Source organism: Mus caroli, unplaced genomic scaffold (genome assembly GCF_978045245.1).
Source record: "Mus caroli unplaced genomic scaffold, Mus_caroli_1 scaffold_8, whole genome shotgun sequence".
NCBI classification, from domain to species: Eukaryota; Metazoa; Chordata; class Mammalia; order Rodentia; family Muridae; genus Mus; species Mus caroli.
In genome coordinates, this window is record NW_028227263.1 from 805,132 (window position 1) to 828,882 (window position 23,751).

Sequence of the window (23,751 nt, forward strand, 5' to 3'; positions counted from 1 at the left end):
CCAGCTTCATACATGTGCTGACTGTGGAATAGGACCCAGTGCAGTATGCTCTGTTGAGCTGTGTTTGGTCCTGGGTCAGTTTCTTAGGAGATGGCTGTATCGGCAGGAACCTCTGGGGAGCCATGAGCATTTTTGTTTGTTTGTTTGTTTGTTTTTGAGACAAGGTTTCAGCCTTGGCTGTCCTGGAACTCACTTTGTAGACCAGGCTGGCCTCGAACTCAGAAATCTGCTTGCCTCTGCCTCCCCAGTGCTGGGATTAAAGGCGTGTGCCACCACGCCCGGCTTGAGCATTTTCTCAAATCCAAACCTGAGATCAAGGCAACTGAGAACTTGTGTGCAGTGGCTGATAGTCCTTAGAGACTTTGCTGCTCCTATTTACGTTCTGACTTGTTTTGTGAGAAAAGGTCTCATTATATAGATCAGGCAAAACTCAGAGATCTGCCTGCCTGCCTCTGCTTTCTGAGTGTTAGGATTTCAGGTGGGCACTATTGTGCTTGGTTGTAGTTGTAACTTGACTTTGTAATTAATTACTGACTTCTTGAAATAGGAATCTGCCCATGTAACCCTGACTGTCCTGGCTCTCTATGTAGCTTATACTAGTCGACAGTATTCTTGCCTTGGCCTTTGGAAGGTTTTATTGGCTTTTCAGTTACGATTGACAATCATTTTGCTTTGGTTTCTGGACTATTTTATTGGCTTTAATTAAAAAAAAAAAGTTTTAAAACAAGGTCTCAGTATGTACCCCTGACTGTCCTGAAACTCACTATGTAGACAAGGCTAGCTTGAACCCAGAGATCTGCCTGCCTGAGTGCTGGGAATAAAGGCGTGTAGCACAAAGGCCAGCTAGCTTTTTATTTTTAGGTGGAGTCTAGGAAATGGAACTTAGGTTCTAATACTTGCAAGAGTGACTGAGCCCTTACATTTTGTTGTTGTGTGTGCGCGTGTGAATGTGTGTACTTGTATGCACCCACATGATACATGTGTGCAGGTCAGAGGACAACATTCAGGACTATGTAGGTTCCGAGGATCTACTGCAGATCTTCTGGGTCCCAGGGTTCGAACTCAGTCGTCAGGGTTGATGGCAGTGGCCTTTGTTTGTATTTTACAGGCAGACTCTCCAACTTGCTGTAATTCTCTTGCCTCAGACTTCTGAAGGTTAGGCATAGAGGCAGGAGGTACCTTGCCCAGCCTGTCAGCACTTTCTGGTATTGCAGGTGGTCCGGCGGGACTCCCCAGAGGTCTTGGGTTTTGACCGGGGGGCGAGTGCTCGGGTGACGTCGGCGTTTGGGTGACGTCAACACACACCCTGGCGTGAGAGCACGGAAGCAGGACTGCAGGCTGCACACACCTGCCAGAGCTCTTTACCGGTCGGTGTTTCCACGGCCGTCCTGTCTCCGCAGGGGGTTGGCCTGCCGGGGCGGGGCTAAAGCGAGGACTAGCCAATTGGATCTCCCGATAGGCCGCCCGCCCACTACCGCGGATCTAGCGCATGCGCACGGCCCCGCGGCCGACCTCTCCCGCAGGGGGCGGTGCTGACGCTCGCGCCGACGCGCCGGACGTCGGGCACGTTGACGCCGGCGACGCGCCGGGCCCGGTTCTCTGCGTTCGCTAGTGTCCCGCGGCGGCGGGCCGGCCTTCGTGACGAGCGGGGCGGCGGGCCCGGGGGCCGGGCGAGGACGCAGCCGCGGGGCTGCGTGGGTCGGCCCGCAGCCGGCCGCCGCCCGAAGGCCGCCGCATAGCCCCGGAGCCGCGCCCGCCGGCCAAGGTGAGGGCGGGTGGAGCGGGCCGCGCTGGGTGGCGGGCCAGGGTCGGTGGGGCCGGGTCGGCGGGGTCAGTGTGCGGGGGTCAGCAGAGCCAGCAGAGTTGCGGCTAGCCTGGCAAAACGGGTTGATAGCAGTTAGGTCCGAGTCCGCTTAGACTTGCCAGAGTAAGTGAGGTTGGGGGCAGTGAGGCTGTGGGGTCAGCTGAGCCAGGCCGGGGCAGCGGGTCCTGGTCAGATGCACCTGCAGCGCCTTCTGCTTCATCCCCCACCCTGTGCCCTGACATCATGCAATCTCTAGTTCCATCTCACCTTTTCCTCCTCCTCCTCCACCTTTTTTTTTTTTCAACCTAGCCCTGTTGTCCCGACTTCCTAGTTTCCCAGTGTGGGTATATTTTCTCTTTCTGTTCTTTTCCCCTGTCTTTGACTGTGAACTTATGTAAGTTAGGTTGGCTGACCAACCGTTACACAGCAGCAGGCCTTTGCTAAACATTTCTGTCCAGACTTTAAAAAGCCAATCTAGTTGCTTTTTCCGCTGATCACCAAATATCCAGCCCCACAAGTCAGGGTGCCTGGTAGTCCTTCCCAGGAGCTGACTGCACACATTCCTGGAGGATGCTTGGGTCCATAGTGCTGGTGTTTGTCAGTTTCCAGTCTTCTGTGGTGAGGGACTGTTTGGAATCTCTCTTCCTGAGGAAACTGTCTTCAGCTGTTAAGTGTGGATTTTAAATAGACCCCCACTGGTTGGAGGTGAGCATCCCAGCTCCTCTTGCTCCCAGTAGTGTCACCCCCAATCTGCTCATCATATTGACCTGTGCATGCTACTTCCCAGAGTGTGTGCATCCAGAGTGGATGATTGTCACAGATAGCTCTGGGGCTGTCAGCCTTTTTCTCACTATCCACAGGTGGTGCTCAGAAAGCTGCAGGTTTGTGGAAACTCTTGTTCTGGACCTACTGACTGTGGTCTGTACCATTTCTTTTTCAAGATGATGTGCGAGGTGATGCCGACCATTAGTGAAGCAGAAGGCCCTCCAGGAGGAGGTGGGAGCCATGGGTCAGGCTCCCCTTCACAGCCAGACGCTGATTCGCATTTTGAGCAGCTCATGGTTTCCATGTTGGAAGAACGGGACCGCCTTCTGGACACACTAAGAGAGACACAAGAAACACTGGCATTAACCCAGGGGAAGTTGCATGAAGTTGGTCATGAAAGAGATTCTTTGCAGAGGCAGCTCAATACTGCACTTCCACAGGTATGCCCGTCAAACTGAAATCAAGAAAGGTTTCTGCCGTTAAATGTCTGCAGGACTGTCTTGTTAGTGAATTAGCTTGCTGGCTGCTTTGTGTAACCACTTGGGAAGTGATGGTTCTGATGTTTTCTGAGCACTGGTAAAATTCTCAGGAATTCAATTTAGGGGAAAAAATGGGGATCCACCAAAGCCATGTGACCACACCACTCCACTGTCATACCTCTTTGGGAAACTGCCTAGATTTAGGAAAGCACTTAAATGTTTTTGATGGGGCTATGAAGCAGTTGAGCTGTGTTGAGTGTCCCATTCTGTCTTACACTTGTCCTTGTCTGCTGTGGACCTGTGAGGAGTGGATCTCAGGGTTTTTGTATCTTATCCCTGGTTTATGTCTTGTGGAGTTCCAATTTCCTAGGGAAATCTTGTGGATACATAGAACTCATTTCATGGGGAAAATCTTTACAGGTTTTCTCCAGAACATCTGTGAGCTGTAACTAAACTTTGTTTCAGGGGAGAAAGGATTGAAAATTGAATCCTGAGGCTCCTCTTCCCAGGCAGATGAGACTTTCAGAGCTTGAAATACCTACTGTGTCCTCAGTATCACATTTGGATTGGTATGCTAGAGCCTCCTCTTTTGGAGTTAAATGACAGTGGTATAGGAAGGAGAAGGCAGTATAGCAGGAAAGCCCAAGGTGAGAGGCATGTGGAGCAGGGGTTGCTTAGATTCCTGCTGACAGCCCACTTTACTTGTTCATGATGGGCGTCTCCTTGGTGCTCAAGGAATCTGCACTTACGCTCTTGTGGTGTGTCTGCAGATATCAGTTAGCAACTCAGTAATGAGTGCCTTGATGCATCTCTCAGCTGTAAAGTCAGTTCTATAAGATGGGACTAAATGTTTGAATGTCCTTTTTAGAAACAGTAATTTGGTGTTAGTGTTGTGTGCTGAGGGGTTTTGTTTGGTGGCTAGAAAGTTGTTTTTTCTTCCTGGAGTCTTAGGAATGAGCAGGTTAATTAGGTCAGATTCCGTTGCCTCATACTCAAGAGGCTTTCAGGAGGCCATGAGTCCTACTTGCTCTACTCTACACTTGGGTTTGTTGCAGCTCAAGTCTACATCAGTGGCTGGTCAACATTGAAGTTTTTGGAAAGAACAGGCACAGGGGAGGCAGAGCTGGTGGGTGTTGTGGGCAGTGAGTTTCAGACAGCGAGAACTGTCTCACCTGTTGCCAGGTTGTGCTAGCTTGCTGCTCTGCAGTGCCTCATCAAATGTAGGACATGCTTGTGTCCACAGTTAAATCATATCTGACCCGAGTCTAGTGTCACAGAGTAAACTTGTTCTAGATATTCGCTTCCTGGAATCAGGGTCCTCTGGTAGCTAAAAATGTGACTGGATGGGCATGTATGTTCAGTCAGTGTACTTACATTGGAGCATGTATGAGGACTGCACAGGCCACAGGTATGTGCCTCAGCCAGCTCTCCAGTTAATGCTTGGGGAGCTTGGATCAAGGAATGGATAGGACCATGCCTCCTATGAAAACTCTTCTGCTTCCTGCCATCAGTGACTGTCCTCCATTCTAATGTGGTCCAGCTCTTCACTACTGGTTCCTTTGCGCATGCTTGACTTTCTATAGGAAATCTGTATGTTTTGTCTTTTCACCCTTCCCTTCCCTGGACTTGTGAGATCCACCTTTACTTGCCCTGCAGCACTTGTGTAGATGGGCCCTGCCTGTTTCTTCTGCAGTCAGGACCCCTGAGGCTGACCCTGGTCCTAATCTTCCTAGGATACTTTTGCATTTGGGGAGGTGCAGAACTAGCTGTGTGTGTTTCTGTTGGAGTGTTCTAAGGAGTGGAATTGTAGTGGACACCAGTCTCAGGAGTTGCTGCCAAAAGTGGCTGTGGTGACAGTTGGTACAACCACATGGTCACCCTCAGTGTCAGGAACTGTTGTTATGTGCTGCAGAGCTCCAGGTGGAGAGGTGGCTTCTTGACTGCAGCCACCTGCAGAGAAGTGTGCAGCAGCTTCTCCACAGGTGCACAAGGGAGCTCTGAGCAAGCTTTTAGTTCTTGTTCATTGATTGGTTTGTCTATTTCTAATTTGAAGGTTTTTTTTTTCCTTTTAAGATTGCATGCCGGGCGTGGTGGCGCATGCCTTTCATCCCAGCACTTGGGAGGCAGAGGCAGGCAGATTTCTGAGTTCGAGGCCAGCCTGGTCTACAAAGTGAGCTCCAGGACAGCCAGGGCTATACAGAGAAACCCTGTCTCGAAAAACCAAAAAAAAAAAAAAAAAAAAAAAAAGATTTCTTTCTTTATTTAATATGTATACAGTAGTCTATCTACACGTAAGCTTGCAGGCCAGAAGAGGGCACCAGATCTCATTGTGGATGGTTAATGAACCACCATATGGTTGCTGGGAATTGAACTCCAGACCTCTGGAAGAGCAGCTAGTGCTCTAAACCTCTGAGCCATCTCTCCACCCCCTGATTTGAAGTTTTTTATACATTCTTTTTTTTTTTTTTTGGTTTTTCGAGACAGGGTTTCTCTGTATAGCCCTGGCTGTCCTGGAACTCACTCTGTAGACCAGGCTGGCCTCGAACTCAGAAATCCACCTGCCTCTGCCTCCCGAGTGCTGGGATTAAAGGCGTGCGCCACCACGCCCGGCCTTTATACATTCTTTGTACATATATGTATAGAAGATTTGTTTGTTTGGTTGGTTGATTTTAAGACATGGTTTCTCTACATAGCTCTGGCTGTCCTCAAACTCCCTATGTAAACCAGGCTGGTCCCAAACTTACAAAGATCTACCTGCTTCTGCCTTCTAAGTGCTGAGATTAAGGTGTGCGCAACCACACCTCAGTAGAAGTTTAAAAATTTTTTTTAAAGATTTATTTATTTAATTATTATGTGTAATAGTCTGTAGCTGTCTTCAGACACACCAGAAGAGGGCATTAGATCTCATTACGGATGGTTGTGAGCCACCATGTGGTTGCTGGGATTTGAACTGAGGACCTTCGGAATAGCAGTCGGTGCTCTTAATCGCTGAGCCATCTCTTCAGCCTGAAGTTTTAAATTTTAATGTAACTCAATTGATTGATCTTGGTTCCTCCCACCCTCCAAGAATATTTAGTTTTGGTTGTGAGCCTAGCCATTAACTGTTGAGCCATCTTTCTAGCCCAAGAATATTTAATGTAGAGGCTGGAGAGTTGGCTCAGTGATTAAGAGCACGTGCTGACATTCTAGAGGACCTAAGTTTAATTCCCAGCACCCATATGGCAACTCATCACTTTCTATAACTTTTTCAGGAGATCTGACACCTTCCTTTGGCCTCTAATGACACTAGGCACATAGGTGGTACATAGCTATACATGCAGGCGAAACATCCATACACATATGTAATTAATGTGTATGTAATCCATACACATATGTAGGCCAGGCTGGTGGTATATATCTTTAATTCCAGCACCCAGGTGGATCTCTGTGAGATTGAGGCCAGCCTAGTCTATATAGTAAGTTCTAGGCTAGCTAGGGCTACAGAGTGAACTGTCTTAAAAAAAAATAAATAAAATCCCCACCAAACCCAAAGTAATATTTATTGTGTCCTGATCAGCTAGTCTTGAGTTGAGCTAGGGTGTGTCTCAGTGGTAGAAAGCTCTTCTGCTGCAGTGGTATCTTTGCCATCTTTACACAGATGACTGGATGACTGCAGAAGTTGTCTTGAGATCTGATGTTTTAAATTCTTCACCTTTGTTCTTTAAGATTTTCTTAGCCAGGCGTGGTGGTGCACGCCTTTAGTCCCAGCACTCGGGAGGCTGTGGCAGGTGGATTTCTGAGTTCAAGGCCAGTCTGGTCTACAGAGTGAGTTCCAGGACAGCCAGGGCTAAACAGAGAAACCCTGTCTCGAAGAACAAAAAACAAAACAAAACAAAAAAAGATTGTCTTAGTCTGGTTTATGAAATCTGCTTGGGCCAGATTGAGGCTTGGTGGGTTAAAGTGCTTGCTTCACAAGCCTGGGAGCCTGGCCTTGGAACTTGTGGTGGAAGGAGGGAGAGAAGCAATTCCTGCAAGTTATTATTTGACCTCTGCATGTGTGCCAACACACACACACAGTCAGGCTGCATGACTTTATCTTTGAAGATGCCTAATCTACAGACCTCTGTGGGGCCAGTGTCTTTTCAGCATTGCTCTTCGAGTCTACAGTAGAACACAGCGGTATAACTATTTATTATTGTTGTATTGAGATAGAACTGGCTTATTTAAAAAATACTGTCTTGAACATTTATTTATTTTTATGTGTATGGTTATTTTTTCTGCATGGATATCTGTTCCCCACCTGCATGCAGTACCCTTGAAGGCCAGAAAAGGTGTTGGATTCCCTGGGATTGGAGTTATATGCGGTTGTGAGACACTATGTGGGTGCTGGAAATTGAACCCTGGGTGCCCTGGAAGGGTAGCCAGGTACTCTTAAACTGCTGACCCATATCTCTAGTTCCTAAAGAGAACTGACTTTTGCCTTTTTTTTTTTTTTTTTTAACTTGATCTTTGTTGATCAGGTGAGTTTCAATTTGTGATTTTCCTACCCCAGATTCCTAAAAGCTGGGGTTATAGGTGTGGACTCCACACCCAACAAGAACTGAGTTTTGGGATTTGGGAGTTGCTCTCTCACTCCTGCTCTGGATCTCCATTTGATTGATTGACTGATTGATGATTTTCCTGTGGAGTTGTACTGGCTGAGTTCTTCAACACAGGGTGTAACTGCCATCCATGGTTGTTATGGGCTGTTGTTTTGCTCCTGGAAGCACTCGTGCACTGTTTTATCTGCAATTGCAATAGTCACTGAGGGCTTTGGTAAACATTCTCTATTAAGTATGAGACACTTCTTTCTATGCTTCCTAACAGTCCCTTTTTTTTTTTAATTTGTTCAATTGTTTGTTGAGACAGGTTCTTGCTATGGAGCCCAGATGGTTTCAAACTCAGGATCTTCTTAATGATTTTGAAAAAACTTATATGTGATATTCCTGTGTGGTGGCTCAGTACTAGGGAGGCTAAGGGAGGAAGACTACTATGCTACTAAGTGTGAGGCTAGAGGCTATTCTGGGCTACGAAATGGTTTCTAAGTTAGCCTGGATGTACCTGATTGGAAAAAACAAAACAAAACCAGAATAGTGTTTATTGAATTCCTTAATATGTTCTTTTTTTTTTTTTTTTTTTTTTGAGACAGGGTTTCTCTGTAAAGCCCTGGCTGTCCTGGAACTCACTTTGTAGACCAGGCTGGCCTTGAACTCAGAAATCCGCCTGCCTCTGCCTCCCGAGTGCTGGAATTAAAGGTGTGCGCCACCACTGCCTGGCTGTTCTGCCTCTTTTGAGGCATTCAAGTGAGTTTTCTGTTTGGTAGTCAACTTTGGAATCCTATGAATGACTAATTGGATTTTATTTGTTAGTACTGTACTTTTAGGGTTGTAGTCATGAGGAAGGCTGACCTGTGCCATCACCTTCTTGTGCCCTTGGGAGATTTCAGTGTGGAGGTTGGAGTGCTCTCATGAACAAGGTGGCCAGTGTTTCTTGGTGGTGTGCTTTGTGAAAGATTTCCTGTGAAGGCGGTATTTTCCGCCTTGATTGCTCATTGGAGCACACAGTGCAGGATTTTCCTGGTGAGAAAGAAAAACTTCCAAGACAGTTTGTGGTAGAAATTAATTTTTCTGATAGGTATGTTTAGGCTTGGCCTTTGTTCCCTGAGGACTTCGGCACCACACTTTCCAGTTTTTAAGATAAAGGGGAGACAAGGCCTTAGTGTGCTCAGATTGCCATGAACCATGATTCCCTTGTCTCAGTCTTCTAGGAACAGGGATTACAAGGCATGCATCACCATCCATCCCTCCTGAGCTCACTTCCCCCTCCCGTCCCTTTAAGATAGCATCTTGCTGTGTATCTGTGGCTGTCCTGGGACTCACTGTGTAGACTAGGCTGGCCTTTAACTCATGGAGATCCTCCTGCTTCTATTTCCTGAGCACTGAAATTAAAGGCCCTTCCTCTTCTTCATCCTTAATTCCTTCCTTCCTTCCTTCCTTCCTTTTCTCTCTCTCTCTCTCTCTCTCTTTTTAAAGATTTATTTTTTATTATACATAAGTACACTGCAGCTGACTTCAGACACACCATAAGAGGTTGTCCGATCTCATTACTGATGGTTGTGAGTCACCATGTGGTTGCTGGGATTTGAACTCAGGACCTTAGGAAGAGCAGTTAGTGCTCTTACCTGCTGAGCCATCTCACCAGCCCAATTTCTTTTTCTCTTTCCCTAACCTTAGTACAGTTTGCTTATAGCCCAGGCTTGCTTACAACTAACAGTCCTCCTGCCTCAGGCTTCTAAGTGCTAGCATTACAGATGTGTGCCACATCCAGTCAGTTATGTGTTTTGTTGCTCTTTACCCCTTGCCTTCCCACGTTTCTGTCAGAGGTTGTCTTCTTTTGCTTAAAGAAACCAATCTCTAAGACCTCCCCCCACCACGTGTTTTGTGTACATATCTGCACATTCATGCACAGTCCTGTGGGCCCAAGAACAACCTCAGCTATAGTTTCTCAGTCACCACCCATCTTGGTTTTGAGCCAGGGTCTCTCACTGACCTGGAGCTTGCCAATTAGGTCAGTCTGGCTGGTTATAAAGGTCCAGAGATACACTTGTCTCCAAATCCCCACATCTGCCCAGCACTCCCCTCCACAGCCCACATTACCATGCCTGGCTTTTTTTTTCATGGGTTTTGGGGCTGGAACTCAGGTCTTTATTCTTGCAAGGCAAGCACTGTACCAACAGTCACTCCTTAGCTTTTCTAGTGGCTGAATAGCTCTTTTCTTTGTACTGGGTAGATGGAGTATTTAGTGAGTTTAGGCAGTCTTTTGCTTTTTAGCTCCCCTGTATTCCTTGTTTTTAGCACCCCAAGGGCCTGTGCTAACTCACTGTAGATGCCTTAGGGCTTTCACCTATATTCTACCTTTCTTTATCTTCACATACTCTATCCTGTCTGGATATTACTTACTGACCTTACTTCCTCTCATCTCCTGCTGTGCTGAATCTGCTGTTTGATTTACTATATATAATTTTCAGTTTTAGTGTCTGTGATAGGATTTTTGTTGTGTATGTGTTAGGTTGGTGCTGAGAGCTGAGACTGCCCGTGCCTTATTGGGGAGCAGGAGAGCAGTTGATGTGTTCTTACTAACTACAGCAGAGGTCATTGTGAGAATGTCAGTTATCATCTGATACCTCAGCAGGCCTGAGCACTCCATGTTAACCTTCTAATCAGAACCCGAGGTGCAAGGCACTGCCGGTCTGGCCACTCAGCTGTGGAAAGAATGCAGACTCCAGTCCATCAGCTGCTCTGTTGGCTTCCATGCAGGGTGTCTCCATTCTTCCAAGTCTGCCCCCCCATGTTAGGTCAGGGGAGGGCTGCATTGGCAGGATTGACATTGGCAAAAGTGATTGAAGAGGTAAGAGACTGTGTGATGCTCACTCTGTGAATTGATCAAATACAGTTTCTTTGTCATTAAAAAAATGCTGCTTTTAGGTTTTGCTCCAATTTTAAAGTTTCAGCTGTATTTCAATGGCTTTTTAGTTCATTTCTACTTTTTTTTATAAATGCTCAGAAGTTTTAGTGTAGAGCTGAAAAATCTCTAGCATAGTTTTAAGATTTTTTTTTTAAAAAAAAAACTGTGTGTGGCTGTTCTGTCTGCATGTGTGTCTGTTCAACGTGTGCGTTGTGTAGTGCTCTTAGGCCAGAAGAGGGTGTTGGAACCTCTGGAGTTGAAGTTAGGGATGGTTGTGAGACATCCAGTGGGTGCTGGGAATAGAACCCAGGCCATGTGCTAGTGCAGTGAGTGCTCTTTGTTTTGTTTTTTTGAGACAGGGTTTCTCTGTGTAGCCCTGGCTGTCCTGGAACTTGCTCTGTAGACCAGGCTGGCCTCAAACTCAGAAATCTGCCTGCCTCTGCCCGCCAAATGCTGGGATTCAAGGCGTGTGCCACCACTGCCCGGCTGCAGTGAGTGCTCTTAACTGCTGAGGCATCTCTTCAGCACTGTTTAGTCTTTTAAATAGTCCACATTGTGTATTCTAGTCCTTCCAATCCACGTGACTAGGGAGTGTGTAGCAGCTCTAGGTTAGTGAAGTTTCAGATTCAGTTTTAGGTCCTATAACTGGGCCTGGGCTACCTGATGCATAGGAAAAACCCAGGAATTGTCTTTAAACTTTTTGATTCAGGGAGTCAGCATGCTTTGGTTTTTTGAGTCTGGGCATCACTAGCTAACCCAGGTTAGCCTCAATCCGAGTGCTGGGATTAGAGGCTCACACCCACAGCTTTTTTTTTTTTTTTTTTTTTTTTTTTTAAGATTTATTTTATGTATGTGAGTACACTGTCGCCGTTCAGACACACCAGAAGAGGGCATCAGATCCTATTATAGGTGGTTGTGAGCTATCATGTGGTTGCTGGGAGTTGAACTTAGGACCTCAGAAAGAGCAGTCAGTGCTCTTAACCGCTGAACCATCTCTCCAACCCCTACACCCTTTATATCTTGTGCAGTGATTTTTGCAGACCTTTTGAGAGCAACAATGAGATTTTTAAAAGCCATCTCATTTAGAAAGCTTCAAATGGGGATATATATTCAGGGTAAATTCAGGTGGGGTCCTGATTTTGCCTCTTGTCTCTTGAAATCTGCAGATCTGGATTGAGGCAGTTGTCTGGTGGAGTTGAGAGCACTGTAGGAAAAGGGTCTTAAAAATTACAGCTCTGTGGACAGGACTTTGGGGTAAACTGGTGGCAGTGTAGAGTGCTAGAATGGACAGAGCCTGTTCAGAAGGTATTTTGTCTCAGGCTAGTAGGGCAGTTAGAAAAAAACAGTCAAAATCATGCCCACTCTAGAAGGGTTTCCCTATAGGCTGAAGAGGAACAGTTGAGCCCAGCCACAGGGAGGGGCTGCTTGTAGCAAGGGGCAAGGATGCTCTGAAACATCTGGAAGTGGAGCTCCCCAAGGCTTACCTGTCCTCAAACAAGGGTTGCACTGATGGGCCTGGGTGTGGAAGCCCAGGAGTTTTCCTGAAGTCTGGTTGAGTTATGAGTTGGCTACAGTGCTGCCAGAGCTTGATGTTGAGCTACCTTAGGACTCAGGTATACGGAGAAATTCTTGGGGTGTTGGCTTTTGCTTAGAACTGAGGAGCAGAGTATGGAAGGTGCCTTTCTGGTCTTTCACTGTCATATCTTGGCTCACGTGTGACTTAAGTGCTATGTTTTTGTTTGTTTGGTTTTTGTTTGTTTTTAAAGCAGGGTTTCATGCAGCCCAGATTAGCCTCTAATTCACTAGCTGAGAATCTTAAACTGGGACTATAAGCATGTGTCACCACACACAGTTTATGTGCTACTGGGGATCAGACTCTGACGTTTTGTCCATGCAGGTATTCTACCAGATAAGCCCCATCCCCAACCATATGTCACAGTCTTTCTAAATGTCAGCCCCTCAGATCACTCAAGCTAAAACTGTATGTCTCAGAGCTGTATGTCACTTTTCTACCTCTGCTGACTCCCATTGTGGATCATGCCTGTTGTCTGGCAGCTTCTTAGGGAGTGTGACACCCCTTCTTCAGACTTTTCCTGCCCTGGCCTCTGCTGTTAGCTGTGAAGAGACAATGGGGAACAGGTTTTGCTGACTTCAAAGATATTCTAAAGTATTGATGTTCCAGCTGGAATACAGCTCAGTGGTAGAGGGCTTTCCTAGCATGTGTGAGGCCCTAGTTTCCTTCCCCAGCCTACAACAAAACAAACTAGCAAATGAAATGCCACATTTTGACTTTTGCTAAGTTGACAGCTCCTTTTGGTTGAGACAGAGTCTTATGTAGCCTAGACTGGGCTCAGACTTGCTCAAATCCTCCAGATTGGCCCCTGAGTCCTTTTGCCAAGACACCATTAGTTAAATTGCTTTCTGGCACAAAATGTGTCCTAGGCTTACTTAGTACTTTCCTGCCTGGTAGCAAACCACCTTCTAGAGCCCTGGTTCCCTTTGTGGGAAATAATACTTAAAAAAGTTACTATCTGGGGGCTGGAGAAATAGCTCAGTGATTTAGAGCACTGTCTGCTCTTCTAGAGGTCCTGAGTTCGGTTCCCAGAAACCACACGATGGCTCTCAACCATCTATCTTAGGATCTGATGCTCTCTTCTGCCATGCAGGTGTACATACAGATAGAGCACTCATTTACATAAAATAAAAAAAGAAAAGATTATTTAAAAAAAAAAAACGGGTGTGGTGGCGCATGCCTTTAATCTCAGCACTTGGGAGGCAGAGGCAGGTGGATTTCTGAGTTCGAGGCCAGCCTGGTCTACAAAGTGAGTTCCAGGACAGCCAGGGCTATACAGAGAAACCCTGTCTCGAAAAACCAAAAAAAAAAAAAAAAAAAAGTTACTATCTGGGAGTTGTGCTCCTTGTAACTGGCCAGAATGAATCTAGGGGGAAAAGCTGGATGCAGTGTCAGATGTCTGTAATCCCAGCATGTGGGATGTAGAAATGGAGGGGTTCAAAACTTTAGTCACCCTGGCTACATAGGGAGATTGGGTCAGCCTTATAGGGAGACCCTGTTTAAAAAGGGAAGCAAAACAAAAGTAGTATATACATAAAATAAATAGTTTTACTAATAAAATAATTTAGTAACCTTTGATGAAGGCTTTTTTCTTTCTTTCCTTTGAGAGGGTCTTCGCTAGCCTATGAACTCTATAGTTAGTCTTCCAGCTCCAGCCTCCTGAGCACTGTGGTTATAGGTGTGCACCACTACATCTAGCTAACAGGATTTCTTACCAGTTTTGGGGGGAGTGGCTGAGAATAAATATATATTAAGAATGTGCAGTTAAAATAATAAATAGTTTTCAAACCACTACTGAGTTTTAAAGTAATTTGATTTAGCATGGCCAATACTGACAAAATAATTAGATATTTGATACATAGTTAAGTGTATTCATTCTTACTTATTTAAAATTTATTATAGTTACTGATTGACTGTGTGTGTAAGTGAATCAGAGGACAACTAGGTTCAGTTCTCTTTTTTTTTTTATATTTTTTAAGATTTATTTATTGATTATATGTAAGTACACTGTAGCTGTCTTCAGACACTCCAGAAGAGGGAGTCAGATCTCGTTTCGGATGGTTGTGAGCCACCATGTGGTTGCTGGGATTTGAACTCCGGACCTTTGGAAGAGCAGTCGGGTGCTCTTACCCACTGAGCCATCTCACCAGCCCGGTTCAGTTCTCTTAATCATAAGTTTTGGGGATCAAATTTAGGTTATTAGGCCAAGTAGCAAGTATCCTGAACCATTCTCCAATCCCATTTATTAATTTTTTTCAACTTTTTATTGGTTCTTTGTGACTTTCACATCATTTACCCCAATCCCACTCATTTCGTGCTCCTACCCACCCTCCACCCTTACAACGTCCCTACCACAAGGAAAAAAAATTCTTGTGGAAGCTGTAGTGTATCCACAGTCTACCCTTTTCTTTTGTCCACACTTCTTTGCTTGCAGATGTACATTGCAATGACTCAGTGGTCTGTTACTAGACCGTGGCTATTGTTACACTATCAGTACTGTAACCTCACTGGGACTCTCTGGGATATCCTGTTGGTGCCCTGTGTTTTGGAGATCCTGTGGTTTTGGATCTGTAGGACTGGCTCCTTCATGCACTCCAGCAATTCATCGATAGAATAGATGTTGGGGTGACAACATTTGGGCCTGACTCTGGGGCTGAGAGGTATCTGAGTTGGTCATCCTGCTGGCTCTGCTGCCTTTGGGGAGGGCTCACCAGACCCAGTGCTACCTTGCTGCCCAGTTGAGGTCCAGGGCCCACTCTCCCACACTCATGACCCTGTGGTCAGCTCTCTCACCCGCCATAGGTGGTGAAGGACAGAGGAATTGGATCCCTTGGAGCTTCCAGTGTTTGTGAGCTATCTGATGTGAGTGCCAGGAATTGAACTCTGGTCATTTGGTAGAGCAGTATGTGCTTTTAACCATGAAGCCATTTCTCCAGTCCCTGGTGTGGGTTTTTTTTTTTTTTTTTGGTGTGTGTTTTGAGATGAGGTTGTTTTGTGTGTGTGTGTGTGTGTGTGTGTTTATTTTTAACATAGTTTTGACTGTCCTGGAACTCACTATACAGACAGGATGGCCTCAAAAACAGAGATTGCCTCTGCCTACAATCTTAACATTTCTATGTTCAAAAGTCTAGATTCTTCTGAGACACAAGGCAGTTGTTTAATATGAGCCCTTCTAATAAAAAAGTTAAGTGATAAAATGGGTCTTTAGTATGCATCAGTGCAGTGTAAACATTTCTACTCTAAAAGGGAGGGACAAGGAAGGACCTGACAGGCAAGCGTCGTGTTCACATCTGGAATCTGGGCACTTGGACTCAGGGCATCAATAGCTTTGGTGACTGCCCCTACCTACTTCTTGCCTATATAGCACATGCCTTGGTGTCTTGGTGAGCTGCATGCTGCCTGCAGCTTTTCTCAGTAGATGACTTTCAATCCTTTGTCTCCAAGAACCTGGGATCTCCACTGCAATGCAGGTATTATCTTTACAACTCCTCTTTGTAGGGGAATCTGACCCTGACACACACTGCCTCAGAAGCTTTCTGGAATTTGGTTGTAAGCCTCTATCTTAGTTTGGGCCAAAAGCAACTTGTGGAGAAAAGAGTTTATTTCATCTTACACTTCCAAGTAACAGTCCATCATGAAGAAAGAATCATCAGGGCAGGAGCCTGGAGTCAGGAACTGATGCAGAGACCAAGGAGGAGTGCTGCTTACTGGCTCGCTTCTTCTGGATTGCTTACTCTGCTTGCTCACTCGCGCTCTCTCTCTTTTTCTTTCTTTCTTTTCTTTCTTCCTTTCTTCCCTAGTATAAAGAAATTTTATGGGAAGGGGGTAGGTAGAGACAGAGAAAGGGAGACAGAGAAGGACAGAAAGAGAAAAGAGAGAGAGAGAGGAAGAGGCTGGTGGAGAACGTGGGAACAGAAGGAAAGAAGCTGGAGAGAGAGCCAGCTTGCTTTCTTATAGCATACAGGACCACCAGCCCAGGGATGGTACATTCACAATGGGCTGGGCTCTCCTACATCCATCACTATTAAAAAACCGCCCAACAGGCTTGCCTGCAGCCTGATCTTATGGCAACATTTTCTCAGTTAAGGCTTCCTTTTCTCAGATAACTCTAGCTTGTGTCAAGTTGACAAAAACTAGCCAGCATAGCCTCCATGACCCTCTTTGTCATGGTATTTTACGTGTTTGCAAGACCATATGAGTGATGTTGCTAAGTTGTGCTGCCAGATCTAGACATGGTCTGGCCCCTGCCATCACAGTTGTAGTTACATCTGTGCACCTTGGTGGCTGAACCTACAAAAACCCTTCCTTGGCCTTGCTTTCTTAGCAAAAGTTCTGCACTTTTTATTTTATTTTATTTTATTTGAATCTGAGTTTTCATGAGCTGGAGCCTTTATGTGGGTGAGGTCTTGCTTTTCAGGACATCTTTGCTGTTGTCCCAGTGTAGAGTGTGGATTTTCTCCAGTGGTGCTAATCTCTAGATGACAGTTGCTTTTTCTGTACCTGCCTTGTCGTAAGCTTAATGCCTCCCAGCCCCCACACTTTGTGTCGGCTCTGTAGTACAGAGCTGAGAAGCGAAGTGAGCAGCAGTCACACTGTACAGCCTAGGTCCTGCTGTCTGGGATTTCCTTATCCCCTGAGCCAGGCCTTCTCTGTGTGGTTCTTTTAGCATTCTGGTCTTTCAAGCTCCTGTCAGAGAGGTCCATTAAGCTCTGTTTACTGCATTCCAGGCTTCTCTAGCCTGTAGCTTCAGTCTTTCCCATGCCTCACACAAACTAGGCCGGAGAATCACATGGTCAGGTTAGCAGCAACAGTCTTCTTCACTGGTTCCAGTTTTCTGTATTAGTTATTTTACTTGTTTCTATCAGCAGGTAACTGGCCAGAAGCAACTTAAGGGAGGAATTGTTAATTTTTGCCTTACAGTTTAAGAAGGTCCACTCCATAAAGGCAGGAAGGGTCATGATGAAGCCTGAGGCATGAGGACACATTACACCCATAAGCAGGAGATGATGAATTCAATTCATCTGGCTTCCTGCTTTTTCCAGTTTTATTCAGTCTGGAAACACATCATACTGGATAGAGCATACCACATTTGGGACAGGTCTTTCTCCTTAGTTAAACCTTTCAGATGTATGTCTGCTAGCTGACTAAATCCCATAGAGTTGTCAATCAAGACCATCAGACAGGCACAAAATAGTATATGTCTAACAAGACAGAACTGTATGGGAATGCCAATTGAGCAGCTTTGCCTTACTCTCTGTCTGGACAGGTGGCTGTGGATACATGTAGTGCTGGGTCCTGAGCAGTTAATATAATGGATCCAGAAATGTGGAAAAAATGTTTCCACTTTGTGGGGTTGTTTGTTTGTTTGTTTGTTTTTACTGTGGCTAAAAGCAAGGGTTTGGCTCCAGTTGGCAGGCCGCTGGGCTGAGGTCCTTTTTCCAGGGGCGGGCCTCTGGAGTGCACCCTTTTGCATTTCACAGAGTCTCATTCTTATTCTGAGAAGGAAATTTTATTTTGCTCCAAAAATAAATTTGGAAGCTTGAAGCATATCCTGCATTCTCATGTTTTTCTGCTTTGCAGATGGACTGATCACTCGCCGGCCTGTGCAGCTTAAACTATGCCAAGGCTTTCAAGTGGTGGTGGTGTGTTGCAGTTCAGCCACACATAGGAAAACTGAAATGCTGCTTGCCAGGAGTTAGTACTCCTAAGCAGTGGATCTCTGGAACTCCCAAGCTCTCTTTTTGCCTCCACTTCAGAAAAAGTGGGTCAGATGGTGACAGAGGAAGTCCTCCTGTAGTGCTGAATGGTTGGAGTATCAACTTGAGGAGTCTGCTGCCACACCTTTATGCAAATAAAAATGCAAAGAACAAGCCAGGCTGTGGTGGCGCACGCCTTTCATCCCAGCACTCGGGAGACAGAGACAGGTGGATTTCTGAGTTCGAGGCCAGCCTGGTCTACAGAGTGAGTTCCAGGACAGCCAGGGCTACACAGAGAAACCCTGTCTCGAAAAAACAAAAAACAAAACAAAACAAAACAAAAAAAATGCAAAGAACTTCAATTCCTTGACTGAACTGGAGGTCCAATTGTTGGAGGGGCCTAAAGGCATTCTGTGTGGCCTGCCCTGTGCTTCTACCACAGCATTAAGCTCAGGTCAAGAGAGGCCAGGCAAGCTGGTTTCTTGTTTCTTGTGTTATTTGAAGGCATTATACAAATAGTTAGGTGTGCTTTTTTTTTTTTTTGAGTGGAGAGTATTTGGCATGCATAGTTTAAAAGTATGTCTTGCCATGTCTCTCACCATTTCTGATTTATCTCAGAAAGATACATTTCACTCTTTTCCCTTGTGACAGCCAGGTCAGGGAGGGTGGGTGATAAGGACAAGTGTGACAGGAGGGTATCTACTTACTTGTCTTCTATGTTACATCACTCAATTCTGAGCTTTGGGTTCTCTTATTGATATATCATGGATAGTGGTTTCTGGTTTCTATCTAGCACACCCTGTGCTGGGTATGTGGGTACTGGGAAGATGGAGTGCACTGGTTGACAGTCATTGCTTCTGATTGTGGTTAGCCTCTGATGCCCGTAATGGTACTCTAACAGGCTGGTAGCCCAGTGAGGCCTGGCCACCAGCTCAGGATTCTGCAGGCACTAAGTGGTGGCATGCATCTGAGCTCAGGCAGTCTGGCTCCAGAGCTCTCTGACTGAGACAAGATTGGGTGCACAGCAGTACCTCTCAGGTGTCTTCAGCCTATGGTACTAGATTGCAGTGCTGCTTTGTGACAGAGGGTCTTCAGCTATTCCTCTGTCCTTCCATATAGCTGTTCTCCATCCCCATTGAGCCAGAACCTGAGGTAGAGTTAGGCACTGAGTAGTCCAGTGCTTTTGTGTTCCTTATGCTGAAAGCACAGTGCAGAATACAAATGTCACAAGCCGATGAACTGATTTCCTGATGACTGAGGTTGGTTTCTCTCATGCGCAAAGTCAAGTGTGTCATGTGTAATGTGTATGTCACTAATTTTAAAAATATATTTATTTATTTTTATATGAGTGTTTTGCCTGTATGAATGTATGTATATGTGTATGTGCATGTATGTATATAATGTAACTATATATACTATGGTATAAATGTGGAGGTCAGAGGACAACTTGTAGGAATCAGTTCTTTTTTTCTACCACATGGGTTCTAGACTTGTTGGCAAGTGCCTTTCTATAGGTCCTGGCCTTCTGTAGCCACTCTGCCTACCTATGTTCAATTTTAAAATTAGCTCTGTGTGTGTGTGTACATATGTAGTGTTATCTATATAATAATAAGTCTGTGACATGTTCATAATTGAGTGTAGTGCATTTTGATCATATTCACTCCATTGCCATCCCTCAGTCTCCTTCCCTCCTCACTGGTACCCTTCTTTCCAGCTAGCGCCTCTGCTTTCTGCTGTCTTCTTTCCTGTCAGTCAGCTCTTAGTCCCTGGTAATTGAATGCATTGACTGCAGCTGTGGTACATTTTGAGATAACTGGAACAACAGAGGAAGTAGAGGTGATGTTTGAGAATGTCATGTCCATTAGCCCTAGTTTGTATGTTATGTTGGGCATACTTCTCCCTCATCTTTCCCTTCACTGAGCACGTGCTACATGCAGCCTGTGCAGCCTGGCAGAGTAAGAATCACAGGGCCCTTCAGTAGAGCGGTGGCTTTGGCTCTGTTGTGTCCTGCAATCTCTTGGGGCCTAGGATTCTTTCTTTGCACATAGCTGGTTAGGACAAGTAACAGATCCGCAGATCAAAGTGTGTTAGACGCACACCTTTCTGGGGGCTTTACAGAGAAGACTGATACCCAGACTCAGTGAGGTGTGCTATGAAAGAGTCCTAGGAATGTCTGTGGAAGTGTGAAAGCTGCTAAGCATTCTTTGGCTCAGTGTTTTGTCTGTACAGTCACTGAATTAGAGGCAGGGACTGTGTTTCAGAACCTACCTCAGAAGGACCGTGATTAAAGGTGAATTGAAGGTTGGTCTTGCCAGGTAGGAGGGACACCCATAGGTACCCTCCTGTAGTGTTGAGGTCTTTCCTCCTGTAGGCGAACTGGGCTGCATCCCTGTCTCTAGTATAGGAAAGATGCTTTGAGACTTAGGAAGTGGAGTGCTGGTTCTGTATCTTATGGAGGCTGCACGCTAGTGCTTGACTTTGAGGTTTTGAGGTCTGGGATGTTGCTCTGTTTCTGTTGTTTGCTGTGAGCCTTACCTTAGGTTGTGAGGACAGCAGTGTAACATGTTCAGCACATAGCTTAATGTTCATAGTCCACATATGGCAGCTATCAGCAGGCTAGACAGGTTCTGTATGGACAGCCTGTGGAGAGTTTACAGAGAGCAGTAACCTGAAGGCCTTTGAGGAGGACTTTATGAAGGAAGGCTGTAAGCCATGTGGCCCTGTCTCTCTGTGAAGGGCCTGGAGAAGGTCCTGGTGTGGAGCTTGAGCCCTGTGTTGCCAATGACACTGCTGGGTGCATGGGTTTAGTGGCTGCCTCTATAGGAGCCTTCCTCCCCTTCAGCAGTGATGGTGACCAGCCTTTGTTGCAGAGGTTAGGATAGTACATGGTTGGAGTAGTAGCTATTCCTCAGGACTACATGCTACTCCTTGGGGGTGGGCCATACATAGAAAGGGGGCTCAGATGCCACATGCCAAAACATAGTACACAGAAGCAGCCTAGCTGAACTGTGACAGGCCTGCAGATCTGTGGAGAGCAGATCAGTGTACCTCATGGCAGTAAACCCCACTTCCTCACGGAGATTGTTAGGAAACTTACAAGGGGACACTGTCACCAGTGGGTACCACCATCTTTCCCAGATTTCCATCACTTTACTGCCCTAGTTACTTTCACTCTGGTCTCTGGTCTTCTCTACACAGACAAGTGTGGGCATCTGTGTGGCCATATTGGTAGTGCCTAGAATACAGACAATACACCAGAGAGACTACACTGCACTATTTTTTTCTTGTGCAAATTGTAGAAATACTTGTTCCAAAAAAGTTGAGCAGTGAATAAAGAGCCTGTTGGAAACACATTCTTGTGGGCAGCCCTGCATGCTTCCCGTCTGAATGCCTGTGCTTCCATCGTGGAGCTGCAGCTCCTCTGTGCAGGGCCATCTGGGAAGAGCTAGATGCTGGGGTAAGCTAGCTGTCTAGATGCTGGGGTAAGCTAGCTGTCCTAATGTGGACCTGTCCTACCGGGACACTGCTTCTGCAGGGCAGAGCCTCTGGGAGATAGGCTGTCTTCATGTGGAGACTATTCTTTTCTGTGCTTTGAGAGCAACATAGTCCTTAGTTGTAACTTAACCCTGGAGAGCATTCTGCTGCATAAGGAGGTGATGATGCTATCCCTTTGAGGATACGTTAGAGTTCTTTCTTATCACGGCCATCAGTTTTGCCATTGCTACTCATTTGAAGATGTGGACTCACCAGGTGGTGGTGGTGCGAGCCTTTAATTCCAGCACTCCAGAGACAGAGGCAGGTGGAGTTTGAGGTTAGCCTGGTCTACAGAGCGAGTTCCAGGACATCCAGAGCTATACAGAGAAACCCTGTCTCAGAAAACAAAACAAAAGTGGGCCCTAGGTAGGCCCCTAGTTAGCAGCAGCCTAATAGGAAGATAGACAAGAGTGGAGACGCTTGTGTCTTCCTCAGTGGCTCTGGGGAAAGACTTGAGGGATGTGTTGGGGAAATAGCTCAGTTGGTAAAATGTTTGCCTTGAAAGTTTGAGGACCTGAGTTCAGTTCCAAGAACCCATATTAAAAAGTTGGGTGTTGAGCTAGAGAGATGACTCTTTTTAGAGGATCCAGGTTCAATTCTTAGCACTCGCTTGGCAGCTTGTAAGAATCTGTAACTCCAGTCCCAGAGGATCTGATGTTTTCTTCTGGGATCTGCACAGACATACATGCAGACAAAGCATCCATTCATAAATAATGATAAAAATAAAACTGGGTATGCCAGGGAGGTGGAGACAGGTGGAACCATGGGCCTTGCTTGCCAGCCAGATTAACCTAAAGTAAGCTCCAGGCCAGGAAGGGACTCTGTCTTTAAAACCAAGATGGACAGTTCCTGAGGAATGACACCAAAGGTTGACCCCTGCCCTCCACATTGCACACACACATAAGTATATACCTTCCTATACACATATGCACCCATACATAAGAACATGAATGTATTTGAAAACAAAAACATTAGGGGCTGGAGAGATGACTCGGGTTAAGAGCACTGGCTGTTTGCTTTTGGAGGAGCCTGGTTCAATTCCCAGTATCCTCATGTTGGCTCATGGTTGTGAGGTGTCAGGGATCTGATATCCTCTTGCTTTCACTGACACTTCACACATGTGATATACAAAACATCCATGCATATAAAATAAAAGAAAATCTAAAAACAGTTAAATGTAGATTTATCTTAATTTTTCTTTTCCTTCCTCCCTTCCTTCTCTCCCTCTCTTCCTTCCCTCCCTCCCTTCCTTCTCCTCTTCCTCTTTCTCATCTTCTTCCTCTTCCTCCTCTTTTCTCTTGTTTTTGGAGACAGGGTTTCTCTGTACTGGCCCTGGCTGTTGTGGAGCTTACTCTGTACACCAGACTGGCCTTGAACTTACAGAGATCCCTTGCCTCTGCTTCCGGAGTGCTTGAATTAAAGGTGTGTGTCACCATTGCCTGGCTATAATTATTTATCTTATGGGCACTTAACTTAGTATTTTTGTCCATTTTCGTTTTGTTTAGTAAATTTTGAACTAATAGGGCTCATGCTTATTATCCTAGCTCCCTTCAGGAGCCTGAAGGAAGAGGATCACTGTGTTCCAGACCAATGTAAGGCTGAGTTTCAAACCAACAAAAAAGCCAGCCTGCCTGCTTCCCTCCCTTCCTTCCTCTCTCCCTCCCTCCCTCCCCTTATGTATCCCCTTTGAAGCAGGTTCCCATGAAGCCCAGGCTAGCCTCAAACCTTGAACTCCTAATCCTCTTACTTCTGCTTCCCCATTGGTGCTACCATGCCTGGTTTCCATAGTATTGGAGATGAAGCCAGGCTTCAAGTACACTGGGTACACTCCCCCAGCCGAGCCATAGGCAGTCTGTCTGTCTGTCTCTCTCTCTAAGATTTATTTATTATATGTAAGTACATTGTAGCTGTCTTTAGACAACCCCAGAAGAGGACGTCAGATCTCATTACCAATGGTTGTGAGCCACCATGTGGTTGCTGGGATTTGAACTCAGGACCTTTGGAAGAGCAGTCAGTGCTCTTAACCACTGAGCCATCTCTCCAGCCTCCTTAGGCAGCCTCTCATTCTTGAGTTCATGATTCTGTTGTCCAGCTTAGTGTCATCACACAAAATAGTAGGAATCTTTAGTATGGTACCTTTGATTAGATTTGTGCCCTGTTCCTTTAAGTATGCTGCTTGTTAAGTTATAGGGTAAAACTGCTTATGCACTAGCATGCTTGTTAAGCTAATTTACAAAGCCCAAGCACTCAGAATCCACCTTGGAGGTTCAGGATGAACATTAGCTATTAGAGGTGAAATTGATGATCAGCTCCATACACAGACACTTAAACTTTGCTAGGTGCTTAGCTAAGGCATGGCGATTGACAGTGCATTTTTCAGAATGCAATAGGATGCTGGTGGTGCTATGGTAGCTTCAG

At 45.8% G+C, this 23,751-nt stretch overlaps 1 protein-coding gene across 10 annotated transcripts in view; it reads left to right on the forward strand.

The window, feature by feature from the left end:
* Positions 1-1,528: 1,528 nt before the first annotated feature.
* The window catches only part of Ppfia1 (PPFI scaffold protein A1), an 86,944-nt gene continuing 64,721 nt past the window's right edge, over positions 1,529-23,751 (forward strand). For all 10 annotated transcript variants that reach the window (XM_029479208.2, XM_029479209.2, XM_085841126.1 and 7 more), the window contains exons 1-2: positions 1,529-1,765; positions 2,746-3,009. In XM_029479208.2, the coding sequence (XP_029335068.2) occupies positions 2,746-3,009 (264 nt within the window). In that variant the 5' untranslated portion in view covers positions 1,529-1,765. The remainder of the gene's footprint in view (positions 1,766-2,745; positions 3,010-23,751) is intronic.